The sequence below is a fragment of the Papilio machaon genome, chromosome 3 (assembly GCF_912999745.1).
Source record: "Papilio machaon chromosome 3, ilPapMach1.1, whole genome shotgun sequence".
In the NCBI taxonomy this organism is placed as follows: Eukaryota; Metazoa; Arthropoda; class Insecta; order Lepidoptera; family Papilionidae; genus Papilio; species Papilio machaon.
The window spans coordinates 8131059-8145338 of record NC_059988.1 but is presented as its reverse complement, the minus strand read 5'-3'; the positions used below and the strand labels follow the sequence as shown (position 1 = coordinate 8145338).

The 14280-nt window shown below is 33.2% G+C and overlaps 1 protein-coding gene across 1 annotated transcript; it reads right to left on the bottom strand.

Moving 5' to 3' along the window:
- Positions 1 to 1105: 1105 nt before the first annotated feature.
- On the bottom strand, positions 1106 to 12877 carry LOC106719706 (protein obstructor-E). The gene is made up of 7 exons (XM_014514135.2): positions 12713 to 12877; positions 10208 to 10294; positions 3084 to 3197; positions 2415 to 2479; positions 2140 to 2278; positions 1575 to 1788; positions 1106 to 1224 (listed from the first exon to the last, which is right to left on the bottom strand). The coding sequence occupies exons 1-7, from the start codon at positions 12753 to 12755 to the stop codon at positions 1167 to 1169; spliced, it is 720 nt and encodes a 239-aa protein (XP_014369621.2). The 5' UTR covers positions 12756 to 12877; the 3' UTR covers positions 1106 to 1166.
- Between the last annotated feature and the right edge of the window lie 1403 nt (positions 12878 to 14280).

The window sequence follows — 14280 nt, the reverse complement described above, 5'->3', positions numbered from 1 at the left end:
ATTGTTGTGTTCATTAAATGATACATAGATGTTAGAAAAGCTAAAAAACCAATTAACCAGTAACCGTAAGTTTCCACTGCCAAAATACAGTAAAAAAGTATATTGTTTTCTGAATGTTTTCAATGAGAAGAATAGTGAATAGGATATATTTTTGGGATTATTAATTCGCCAGTGAAAACTCACGGTTACTCTATATTTTCAAAGAAAACATTATTTCTGTATTATCATAAGGTTACAAGAAGACACTCTAAATACTTCAAAACAAATTAACATTTTCATGCATTTGTTCATAATATTATCTAGATAATACATTTTATAAAAAAAATTAACAAAATATATATAAAAATTAACAAAACACATTATATTATTAGATTCATAACATTATTATAAATGTAAATCTGACAGAAAACAATTTATAATAAATCACTTTAAACGTTAAAATTATCTGTTCCAGTTACTTTACACAATTTCGGCCTCGCCCAGGATTTGCGTGAATACCTATTTCCTGATCGTATAATTTTGTCTAATCTTTCGTAATATCACATTTACCTTTCAATTAATTCTTGTACAGCAACGTAATGTACCTACGAATTTAGTTCCGCAATATTTTGCGTAGCTGCCAAATTGCTAATATATTCAACTTCAGTTTGTTTATCAAAACAATATTATTTACTGTAGTTAATTACTATTATTTGAGTGTAGCAGAATATGACCATATCATAATTACAGCACTTCAAAAGAATAAAAGTGTAATAATTTTCCTAAGGAAGAAGCATTCTATGAGTACGTATGAATACATGTACATAAAGGAAATGAGGTCTTGCGGGCTACATGGGAGGGCTAAAGCAGGTAAGTAGTTTAATATTTTGTATTAACTATATGCATAGTTTTTTATACTAATAAATATGGGTTATTTCTTATTAAGAAGTTAATGTATCTTATTTGGCCTTGTCTAAATATACTTTGTCACATCCCATTCTCTCCTCCTTTCATTATCTTTATAGTATGAAATACTTTATTTATTTCCACGACTCGTCTTCTCATGAGATATAATTTAATTTCTATAGGGACAATGACTATCAAATAAAAGTCAGATTGTTAATATTAATTATTTTTTATTCATAAGGGCTTATAAATTATCAGGAGGTTACTAAAGTAAATGCTGCTCACGCCTTCTTCGGTAATTTATTCTTTTCCAATGGCTGGCCTTCGTAATAATTTTCACTGAAAAAACAAAAAGAAAAAAAAAATTCAAATTCGAAAGGTTTTTATAGAGAAATATTAGTTAATAAAAATTTAAAATTACCAAATTTTTAATCAAAGTTAATAAATACTACCACAATAATCGCAGTTACTCTGAATTATATTTGAGTACGTGCTTGAATTGATACAATCTGTAGAAGATTAAACTTGTGCCGGGTTCTATAATAGTATATATTAAGTAAGGTATCGCCATTGTCATTAGCGTCATCGATTTTTCTGATAAAGACAAATTACCAAGCCTTACCTACCAGTACGTTCCTAGTAATAAAATATTTTGAGACGGTAGTTGTAAGAGCTAAAGAATTTCTTACCATCCTTGTACTTTTTCTGGGTCATCGCACGTAAACGTGTCTTCATTATAAACTTTGCCTGATGGACAACTGCCCTTCTGGGGTTGGACGCCGTTACGACAGATGTAGAACTTCTGGCAATCTTCGGGGTGAGGGAAGGTGGGGTGCGGGAGTGCACGTCCATTGGGCCCTACCACTTCACCGTCAGGACACGTAAAACCATCGTCGAGGACATCTAGTAAAAAATTGATGATTGTTATTGAAACGTAGAGCTTCCGAAACATTCGTATAAAAGTATCCTTGTAAAATCTGAATTATTTGGAAAGTAACAGCTATATTAATTTTCACAGTTAATTTAATTCAATGTGATTAGATAGATATTTTCTATTATAATCATCAACATCATTGAGTGAAAGACTACTGTAAGCTCTCTCTCGTATTTGATGGTAGTGGAGAGAGAGAGAGAGAGACCCCGCACAGTATCTCTGCTTCAATCCAATACTGAACAGATTGACCTAGTTTACCATCAATTTCCAGGCAATTTTAAATTTATTAAACTAGTGGCAGTTGCATGTAAAAAAAATACCTTTAGTGATATGGTCACAGATACGATCTACCGAATCTTTCCAGTCGCAGTTTGAACTTTCCTCGTCGAAGTACAGACCGGGTGGGCACGGCAACTCATTGGGGATGCCGTCAGAGCAGTAGTAAAACTTGTCACATGCCTAAACATGCAAAGTGATTATAAATTAAAAAGTAAGCTCTACACAATGTTTTCCAAGATTTTATTTTTACTGTAGCACTAGAGAGAATAAATTAAATAAGAATTGTTTTATTGAAAAATTAATCATGTTTCTTTACCTGAGGATCGGGATGTTTGAAATATCCGTTCTGACGTGGACAATCTTTTGTTGGTTTTGGTTCTTCTGCAATGTTGGGTTAAATACATTAATAATATAATAATACCACTAGTTAATATGTCGAATGATTAAAAACATTTAACACCTTTACTAATTACTATTAATTTCAAGAGTTTACTTCTATAGATATTAAAACGTATGTCAACTTATATACCGTTATTAAATATCGCATCACAATTATTAAAATTAATATTTGTTAACTTCGTGAATAAGCTAGGTCAAATAACTTTAGGTCATATGCAATATACTTCGTCTAATCTGTTTGACAAAGATTGATAATATCACAGAATTATCAATCTTAACATCAAACAACAAATTAAATGCATGATTTATGTTGACTGCGTTTTGTAAAATTCAATAATTTTAGATACAAAGGAATTTAAAAAGTGTACATTCATAACTTTATTCCAGTATAGGTTGTGGTTCTCATTTCGATTGCATCAATGCGTTTTCGACAATTCACGATGAAAATATTTAAATTCTATAGCTATTAGCTACTTAATTATAAATACAAATTTGGCGATATTTTACGTCTTCCTTGTTATTTGTGAACTGCTGATAGAATGATTTAAAATTAAAATAAACGAATAATATCAATAAATAAACTTACGTAATTCTTTTCTATCCCCGCAGTCAACGTTTGACGGAATATCGCACCGTTCTTTGTTAGGGTTTTCATCAACGAAAACTAAACCATCAGGACATAATTTTGTTTCCGCCACACCTGTAAGAAAATTACAATGTTATACTACAAATAGTTTTGGTAAAAATTTAATTAACTTAATCATGTCTCCACGATCTACTTTATACAATTGTGGCACTGTGCCTTCGTGCTCGCTGTGTGGTATAATAGATAGTCAACTTTATCGTGATGTTAATTCCAAATTTTATAATACGGAAAATTTTATAAGCTTGCACATTAGAAGGATGATTGTTATGAAACAGTATGCTATAAATTTACTTTGCAAGGTGCAATGTCCTTGTAACTTAAAAACCTTTCGATTCGTATGAAAACATTTTTGGAATAAAAAAAAAATATTGTCTGCAGTTTAATGTCAATGAATAGCCTTGAAACTGCTCTTTTGAATTGCATACGATCTTCAGTTATAAGTAAACACATTTAATACCAAAGTTCAGGGTTACTCTTGGGAAATAATAAAATCCCTCGAATGGTTATGAGTTCATCAACTTGTTTTTTGCTCGATTGATGGAAGGTTTGAGAAGGGTTTTCGCGGATTCATTGTGACCATACAGATTAAAGGGTTTTGAAGTTTAAATAATTAAAAAATAAGCTTAATTAGGATATTGCAATTCATTATTATTATTTCTATCTTACTAAAGATGAATGGATGGATGTTTGCTTGAAGATATCTCCGGAATGGATCGACGGATCGTAATGAAATTTGGCTCAGGTCGTAGTCAGTAGAACATAGTCTGGAAGAACACATAGGCTACTTACTTAGATTTTTTTTATTCAAAGCGGACGGAGTCGCGAGCGACAGCTAGTAATATATAAAAATATATTTTTTATTCCACATGTTTTACCCTAGTCGTTACGCTACTACGCCAATTAAAATATAAGTTATAACTATAACGGGGTCAGTAACGATTGCAATGATAACAGTAACTCGAGCCTGTCGCGTTCGCGGTCGCGGTGTGGTAACGTGTCTATTACGAACATTTATAACTATCTGTACTCTCTAGATATCTATCAATTTACTACTGCATTCACTTGTTTGCATGTGCGGTTGTATTTATTGGTACATTAACCATGTCACACATGTATGTTAATAAAGGAAATCAGTGGTCCCAGCACGAATATTTCTGAAAATTGACATAGTATCGTTAGTACACCTAAAATCTCACACTAATTTTGACATAATTGACGATCATGATACGAAGGCGATTATCACAAATATGATAGGCCCACTGATTGCATTCTTTACCATAATAGACACAGAAATATTTAAGGTTTTTCCGATCCAAATTGACTGGTTATATTTTTACATATTATATTCGGGATTTCAAATTATTTAATTTGTTTCCATATCTATTTATATAAGTAAAGCTCATGTGTATCAATCGATATTACTACTTATATAAGTTATCACTCAATTAAATTAAACTTATAATATTTTATTTATTTATTTATTATTTATTAACTCTTATTGCTAATACAAAATATACAGAAAAATTACTAAATACTAATTTACATAGCAAGGGCGGCCTTATCGCTATAAGCGATCTCTTCCAGGCAACCCTGTGGGACAGGAGAGACTAACATAAATAGCGGGGTGTATCATAAATATAAAAAAAAGGTCAAAAATAAATAAATAAGAGCAAGAACTATGTATAATTAAACTAGTTAAATACGAATATACTAAACAGAATATACAACTTACATAATATATAATAGATTTAGCGAGTGGCTTTATTCAGGAGATGGCTATGTAGCTGAGATTTGAATATAGCTAGGGACTTTGACTCACGAACATCACGAGGCAGCTCATTCCACAAGTTCGCACCTTTCACCGTGAACGAATTCAGATAATAACCCGACCTAGTAAATGGCACATCAAGTACATTACCATACCCAGAGCGTAGAACACGGCAAAGGTCAACACTACGATAATGAAAACACTCCTTCAAATAGGGGGGAGAGCGAGGATCAAATAGGACTTTGTACAGGAGGACAAGAACATGCTCGTCTCGACGGAGCCTGATAGGAAGCCAACCGAGCCTCTGACGATATTCGGAGACGTGGTCATATTTACGCAGTCCAAAGGCGAACCTGATGCAAACATTTTGTAACCTTTCTAATTTGTTAAGAAGTTCTTCGCTGAGATCGGTAAGGCAAACGTCTGCATAGTCCAGAATAGGGAGAAGTAGGGATTGCGCAAGTTCAACTTTAGTCTTAACAGGCAGAAGGTTTTTCCAACGGTTAAGTGACCTTACCGCAGCAAAAATCTTGCGACTAACTTCTGAAATGTGCTGAGACCAATTAAGTGTTGAATCTATATAAATACCAAGGTTCTTGACTGCATCGCTCCAAGGTAGTGTTATATTGTCATAAATGATTTTGGGAACAGTGTCATAATTGGGCCTATTAACCTGCTTCGATCCACCGATAACTATAACTTGAGACTTATTAGGGTTTACCGTTAGACCATGACTTTGACTCCAACGAAGGACAGTGGCCAGATCTTTATTGATTACGGAAACAGCTGTATTAAGGTCATCAGCAGGAGCGTGGGTATAAATTTGGAGATCGTCCGCATACAGGTGGTAGGAACAGGAGAGGAGGGGAGTGAGGAAGTTGATGAAAATAGAGAACAGAAGAGGGGAAAGAACTCCGCCCTGTGGCACACCAGCAGAAATGTCACAGAAGCTTGATACACGATCATCAGCCCGTATGCATTGTTGCCTCCCAGAAAGATAATTGCGAAACCATTCAACTGCAGGAACAGAGACGTGAAGCGCGCTTAACATTGCACTAGGGATGTCATAGTCTACAGTATTGAAGGCATTACTAAAATCAAGTAAGGCTAAGACAGTAAGTTTCTGATTGGACATAGCCAGGCGAATATCATCGGTGACCTTGGTTAGCGCGGTAAGGGTACTATAGCCGGAGCGAAAGCCAGATTGGAAAGGACTGAGCAAGCTATTGTAGTTAATAAATATACTTAGCTGTTGATAGACGAGACGCTCTAGGACTTTAGATAAGAAAGGAAGGATGGAAATAGGTCGAAAGTGAGTAGGTAAAGTAGGACATTGCACTTTGGGAATTGGGATTACTGCGGCTTTACGCCAACAGTTCGGAAATGTGCTGGAGCTGAGCGAGTAGTTGAAAATATGGCAGAGAACAGGGAGTACAACTGCTGAACTGAGAGTGACCATTCTCCGACTAATGCCATCAACACCCTCAGCATTAGACTTGATGTCAGTTATACTTTTCTCAACTTCTTGCAGAGAAACAGTTTTAAAAACAAAGGAAGGATACGGGGGATCGTATGACGGAGGGGGTAAGAGAGCATTAATAGACTGTTGTTTTACTGAGCTTGGGATGGAGCAAACAGAAGTGAAGTGAACATTGAGGGCATCAAGGTCAAGATTCGGAGAAAGGGGAGATTTGCATTTACCAATACCAAGAGAGTTAAGAAACGACCAAACCTTAGCGGGATCACCATTACTAACAGCAGAGTGAATGTGTCGACGCTGTGCATCTCTACATAATCTGCTGCATCTGTTTCGTAGCTCTTTATATTTATTGCGGTTCAGATCAGTAGGGTTATTTCTATATTTAACTTTAGCTGCGTTTCTTTTGGTCATATAGCTTTTAATGTCATCAGTCAGCCAAGGCGCGGGCAGGTGTTTCAGCCTAATTGGACGAGGAGGTGCGTGTAAGTCAAACACTTGCAATAACAGAGTGTTAAAGACTTCCATCTTTTCGTCCAAAGTGGGAGCACAATAAACCGCATTCCAGTCAGTAGCATAGAGATCTGCCAAAAGCTTATCCGTATCTATAGAATTGAAGTTCCGCTGAAGAGTTATACGGGGCTTGGGTTTAGGACAACGTATTTTGTAAGAGAGGAAGATAAGGTCATGGTAGGAGAAAGCTTCGGCGTTAAATTGTCCATGGGCACATACATGATCAGGCGAGGATACAATAATAAGATCTAACAGGGAGGGTGCACAGTTAGGAGAGAAATGCGTTGGACCAAGGGGAAGGATATTAAGATTTAAGGATTTTGCTACGGAATAGAGTTTCGAGGCACGGGTCCGATGTAGTTTGTCATTGTTTACTAGACAGGTGTTAAAATCCCCCATAATGATTGTATGATCTACGGTGGTGACATATTTTTCTAATAAGACTTCTAACTTATGGAAATAATCAATATGGAGAGAAGGACAATAGAACACACCAAGAAGCAATTTTAGATGACCAAATAATACTTCAATCAAAAGGTGTTCAGAGGATTCGGAGTAATCAGAGGGAGATTTATCGAGGATATTGTAGGGAAGGTGGCTTCTGAGATAAATAGCTACGCCACCTCCGCCCTTGCCTGTTCTGTCATTACGAATGAGAACGAAACCAGGCAATGAGTAGGAACTTGAAGGGAGACAGGGCTTAAAGAAAGATTCAGATATAAGTATGGCTTGGACATTTCGGTTGTTAGAGAAGGTGGCAAGAAGATCAGAGTAATGTGCTGGAACACTCTGGGCATTTATATGAACAACATTGAAATTTCTGGGAAACGAAGCAAACGCTGCCTCAACAGAAACCTCAAGAGGAAGTGAAAGACTATGGAAGCTATCACTAGAATGGTGTGATGAGGGAGTCAACGAGTAATATTTTACATAATATTCAGATTACAGTTTTATAAAAAAGGGAAATCTGTTGCAATTCAAACTGAACTAGTTCTGCATTGTTAATGATTTCCAAACCTTACTCCAACGTCACAAAATGTGGCGGGTATCGTAATTCTTTATGTATAACGAAAATAATTACTTGTATTACCTTGTATGGTTCAATTACGCATGGTTTTCGAAACTAAAATTAATTTACTGTGATACACAGAGTAGCCGTTAGGACTTATGCCTGAACTCAAATATGTGCAATAATTAATTAAGGAACCTTTAATATAGATTTTGTATAAGATACTATGGGACTGCTTGATAAAAGGCGAGTGTGGCAGTTTGAGTGTTTTAAATCTATATTTCTGTTTATGCTTTTACTATAGTTTTAGATACATTAAAATTCTAAGTTTAAAATGAACAAGATTATTGATTCGAATCACGAATACTGCGAATTTCGATTTTCATGCGCCGTATTTTGTCGATATCGTAGAGAGTAAACGTTCTAGCTTTCGAAGCGGATATGTAACTAGTTGCTGAAACTAGAACAAAACATTTTAGAAACTTTGTAAATGACAACGTAACATTTCACTAACACGTAGGCGTACTGAATTAAAATATTTGCTCTATGTAACCACTCGCTTTAACCTGCGATTTTTTCGTATGGAATTAAAAAAAAACTTGGTAAGCGCCAAGCCTATATGCTACTTCAGATAGTAATCTATATCTGAGCAAAATTTCATGCAGATCCGTTAATTCTATTCGTTTTGGACTTACCTGCTAGTAAAACATACACCCGTCCAAACTTTTGTATTTTTAACATTACGCAAGATTATCTATTTAATATACTTTTTTGTCTACAGCTTTTATTTATTACACAGAAAGCATGCATCTTACATTAGGAGCATTAAGCGACAAACGCAACTCGATGTGACGCGATGCTTAGTGACGTGATGCGACTAATAGGTAGGTATATATTTAAAATATACCAAGACACCATAGGACACTAATGATATTAAATCACGGAGGACCAAGTCAACTGTTACATAAAGTCTAAAGTCACTATAAGTCATATAACTATTTCAAGTACACAGATAACATAAGATAAAATTAAAAATAGATATATAGATATAGATAGTTCGGATATTTATAACGCAATCTGTGGAAATATTAATAGTAATATCACGTTTTCACCTCTTATTAAAACGGTTTTATTATGACTTATTAAGACATTAGTGTTCTATCGCATACTTCTGTTTAAATTCTATTTTATTTATACCTAGGTAAGCTGTGCATTAGCCGATAGAATGCCATTCGGTTCATTGGCCGGACTGCAACGGTGTGAAATTGAGAAATCTCTCAACGAGGTCGTTGGACATTACATAGGATATAGATAAATGTTTTTAAAGGGATAAATTATTAACTACACGAGTATAAATTTCGTAATCATACAGAATCTGAGCATCTACATAAATACAAATCTGAGTTTTAAGATACAAAATTTTTTGAAATAATTTAAACAAACAATTGTTAATACGACTGAAAGAAAAAAACGTCCATGATCATAAATGAATGAAGTAAACAATATCAAACTATAAAAAAAATATTCAATTGTGTGATTTTTATAATTAAACTAGCTATCCCGTGACTCCGTTCGCGTGGAATTATAAAAAAAAAAACTTGAGGGGTGTCAAGGGACACCCGGATGGAACGAAGTTCCTTTCAATTAATTAGTGAAGGAACCAATGTTTATTCTATGCATAAAAAACTTAAGTCTTCACAAGAAGTACATTTTATTTCTATGAATTTTCGTTATATATTGTCACGTCGTTGCCATGGTGAAGTAGCGCTCATTCGTCGTTAACATACTTACTATAGCAAAAAGTGTCGTGACAACTTTTTCGTAAGAATTTTTTCCGTCTAGCCCCCTTTCACAACGCGCGATAAGGAACTTCGTTCCAATTAATAGCCTATCTGTTCTTTTATGACCATGTTCTACATCTATGCTAAATTTCATCGAGATCCGTATAGCCGTTCTGCAGATCTATCTAATGTATCTGACGAACATCTATCCATCCACATATCCAAACATTCGTATATAAAATAATATTAAAATAGTTAAATCGCTATTGTGTAAAAGATTGCTAAACTCCTTCCAAATTTTTGATGACATTATTGACATTTAGTAAAATAGATATAAGCATAAAATTGGTCTGTAATATTGTCGTTCTCTGAAACTATTGCTTAATCTACTACCGCTTAAATATACGAGTTAGTGAAGAAATTGTTGAATACTATGTATAAGGCTTGAAGCAACATACACAGCTTTTACATATTATATTCTAGATACTCGTTGACCTTTCTAGGTGTCATACTGACCTTTGGAGCATTTGTAGTAAAGGTCACATTGGTACGGGTCCGGATAAAAGCCGCTTTTGCCGGGACAGTCGAAATCCTGACCTGAAACTGAAAGAAAATACCTCTCAGTAAATAAACTTAGAATATTTTGTTTCTGAAATTCCATATTTTAAAATAATTTCATAATTTTGATCTTTACGAGTACTTTACTGAGAATTAAAAAAAAATACAGTACAAAAATATCAGTTCTATTTCATACTAGTAATAAGAGTAAGGAAGTAAAACTTAAGGACAACTGACGCAAGAAAATTACATTCCATTTTGGACGCCACTTTTAAAAAAAATAATTTTTTAATTGCAGGAAACCTTACGGCAATATTGATAGTTACCGATTAACTTCGAATTACAAACATAAAATTATATTGCTTCTTTGTTACTTTAGTACTTAAACAAATCAAGCTTTTTCAACTAATTAACTGTCACAGTCACAGTTCTGTAATATTTAAGTAGACCCTTAGGTACACTAAGGGACTCTTATAGTAATTAGTAATAATTATTAAACCACCTTACAATTTCACATTTTAACTGATTTAAAAACATGTCAAATCAGTTGAATTGAATTTATAAATTTTATATTTAATATTACGGAAAATTACTGGCAATATATTCGCTTCAAAATATATGCTAGCCACATTCTTGAGCTGAGTAATTTAGAGCGACTATGATTTTAATTTCGAGGAAACGTAACACACGAAGTGTTTGCAGCAAGGAATGTTTGCGAGAGGAATAGAATGTAGCTGATCTTGACCCTGATGACGATACTAATGAAACCAACAAACAACAGACTTGACACTAATTTAATTTTAATTAAGGAAATTAGAGAGTAGGTCTTTATAATTTTAGTTTTGTTTACTCCAGCTCGAGTTCATTGCAGATGATTACAATAAGTCTATATTATTGGCTATAAGAGAGTTCCTTTGGTGAGAGAATTGTAAATTTCGCCCCAGAAGCCTTCTTTGGCAACTTAAAAGGACCATACTAAAAAACTTTCCTCACAACTTAAGTAAGTTAAGTAGCCACATGACCGAAATATAGTAAGCAATAGCTTAACATCAGTCTATTTACTACTCTTGAAGGTAACTGCGTTATAATGAGACTTAAATAATTTCACCTTGCTCTAATTATTGTACTAAGTTCGCACTTAAAATTGCAACTTACCACATTAGGGATTTCGAAAAATTTGATGTTTCGTGACAACGTCCGATAGTCAAATTGGCCTTGCAAAACATGCATTATTGCCTGTAACGTACATTACTGCTTCGCAAAATGTGCATTAAGAAATTATTGGGGCAATATTTCACTAGTAAACAGTGAAAGGAGGACACGTCGTTTTATTAGGCCTTTGAAGGATGATTGATTTTTTATTTTGTAAAGTGTTAAATATCGTCATAAATTGAAAATAAATCAATGTAACAGCCGTAAAATAATTTCATATGTTAGTAAATATCGATGATAACTTCTAGATTGTATATAAAATGAAATACAAACATTAGATGGAGATTACTTGCATAAGTTTTTAGAAAATACATTAACTTATGACATAAGCTAATAAATTAAGTATTATGTATGGGTATCGTAATAGGGAAGAAGACATGTATGACAGTTCGGTAACTTGAGAAATTATCTTTTTCTAATATATCATTTTAATAGATTACTAAGTTATAATAATTATTTCAATTACTTATCCTACAATTTATGAAAGTTACTGAATTTTAGTCAAGTTAGAGCATTACTGTTAGAATTAAGTATTTATTAAACTAGAAGCAAGCAAGAAAAGTCTGTTGGAATTCACTAAAGTCCTTGGTGACTTTATAAAAGCTTTCATAATCCTCTTAAAAGCACGACGATGCATAACTTAAAGTTCAGAAAGTTCAAGTTAGTCGTTTATGCACATGTAATCGTTTTTGTATGGTACATACTTTACTGACTCCAATTGATTTTTGTTGATGCAATCATTATTCACTGAAGACAAAATTAACTTTACTTGAAATGTTTCATAATTAAAACATGTTTTTTGAAAGTTGACAGTAAACTTTAGTTCGATTAATTTATTATAGAATAGAAATTAATAAAGTATATTGCTACTTACATATACTCTTATCAAAAATTTGTGGCTAGTAAATTGCTATAAGTACCAAAAATTTGTATAACGTTGAGAGTATCAGAGTTTACTTAATACAAACTTAAGATGAAGCAGAACGAAATGTTTTTAATAATTTTTACAATTCATTTTCCGACAAGGTAATGGTAACTTAATGTAACTGACATAAAATACAAGTCGATAAAAATATCACAATTTTTTATATTGAAATAAAATAATATAATTGCTAAAGTTATATCCAGTGTCAACTACATGGACTTATTAAGTCTAAACTTATTTTAAAAAATCATCAAAGAAAGTTAACTACGCAAATTAAGTTCACTTCTATCTCGTATTTATGAAAATTAAATAGATAAAACACTTACCAATTCCGCAAACAGCTAAGCTTACTAATATTAAACTTAACATGTTGTTTTAAAATTAAAAAAGTGTATGTAAAAGTGCCTATCTGGGTGCACGTGTGGTTCCCACCGAAGGTTGCTCCGTATTGCTTGCGACCGCGTCCATTGGGCCACGGCTTGCCTACACTACATTCGAAAATATCGCTTGCGTTCATAAACTGCATAACCAAGTCTCATTTAATATATCCTTAATTTTTATACATGACCCGTAACGTACCGGTTTTTATCTCTATTAAATTTTACGAAATTAACTCCAATTTATTTTCTACAATTAAGAACTTTGTTTTAGTAGACTATTATCTAGAGGTATAATTTTTTAGTGCGGAAAATGTTTCTATTAATTTTAATTTATTATTTACTTAGTAATTACTGTTGTTACGTGAAAGTCACGTAATAACAAGCTCATTTTTACGAAATCACTTATGTTTCGTATTTAGATTGTTCTCGAATCTTTTATACAAGATTCTGGACACAACGCAGATTTTATACCTGACTTTTTATTTCTACTCATCAGTATAATACGTACGTACGTGAATACTACATAATTAAAATATACGATTATGTTAAAAAGACTAGTTTAATTTACTTTAAGCATACATAAAGTGATGCTTTCATAAAAATTCTACTTACATTATTCTACTCAATTATGGGATTGCAAAATAAATAAGAAAAAGTTGTTCTATAAATATACCGTATAAATACGAAGCAAGTATCAATTGTGTGTTATTACTCTTAGCCGGAGGCGATTACCTTGATTCTGTCCGTCTCAAGGTCATTCTCATGGTAAAATTATTGTAACCACCTTTTAAAGTAAAAGAAGGTATCTTGTGATACTTCGTTGTATTTAATTTATGATCGAAGGTAAGGAAAACATCTTTATGAAAAACAAGAATTTATTCGCAGCTTTGTCCGCATTGAGTTTTTAAAAAAAACTCAAGCGGTTTTTTTAAAAAACTAAATGCGGAAAAGGTTCTGTATCATCGAAAATGTGTTTCAAACTTTTATCAGAAACATGATGTTTTTTGTTACAATAGCGTTCAAATTTTGATCGGACGATTCAAAACATATAAGAGATCATATTAGGGAAATTGCAAGTTGTTGATTATTTTTGTTTTCTCTTAAAACAAATTTTAGAGATAAAACTAGCGTTAAATACGTGGTTATTTAATAACTAACTTAACTAAAGCTTTGAGTTCAATTAGAGAGATTAAGTATTCTTCTCGTAAGTTCAATTTCTCACAAATAATCGTAAACTTTATTAAGTTTTAGTTATCGTATTACCTCGTGAAAGTTCTGACAGTTGATAAAATTACTTTATTACATACATACGTATTTTCTAATTTGGTATGTAGCAAGATCTAGATAAGCATTTGATATGAACAAATTAAGTAACGCGAGCAACAATTAAGGTTGGGTAACAGAATGTCTGTCGAAAACTGGTTCTAGTATTGTCAGCTAGGACCCGTGCTTGCGTATGCCTTGGGCACGACTTGCACGAGCGCATTGCGTCTCAAACTTTAATCAGCCCTTAT

Bases quoted from the DNA above. Each gene is read 5' to 3' on its own strand.
- LOC106719706 (XM_014514135.2), bottom strand. From the start codon at position 12,755: ATGTTAAGTTTAATATTAGTAAGCTTAGCTGTTTGCGGAATTG. The intron at 10,295-12,712 runs GTAAGTGTTTTA...ATTTTCTTTCAG, and splicing joins CTTAGCTGTTTGCGGAATTG to TTTCAGGTCAGGATTTCGAC. The intron at 1,789-2,139 runs GTATTTTTTTTA...ATTTTTTACTAG, and splicing joins CTGTGACCATATCACTAAAG to ATGTCCTCGACGATGGTTTT.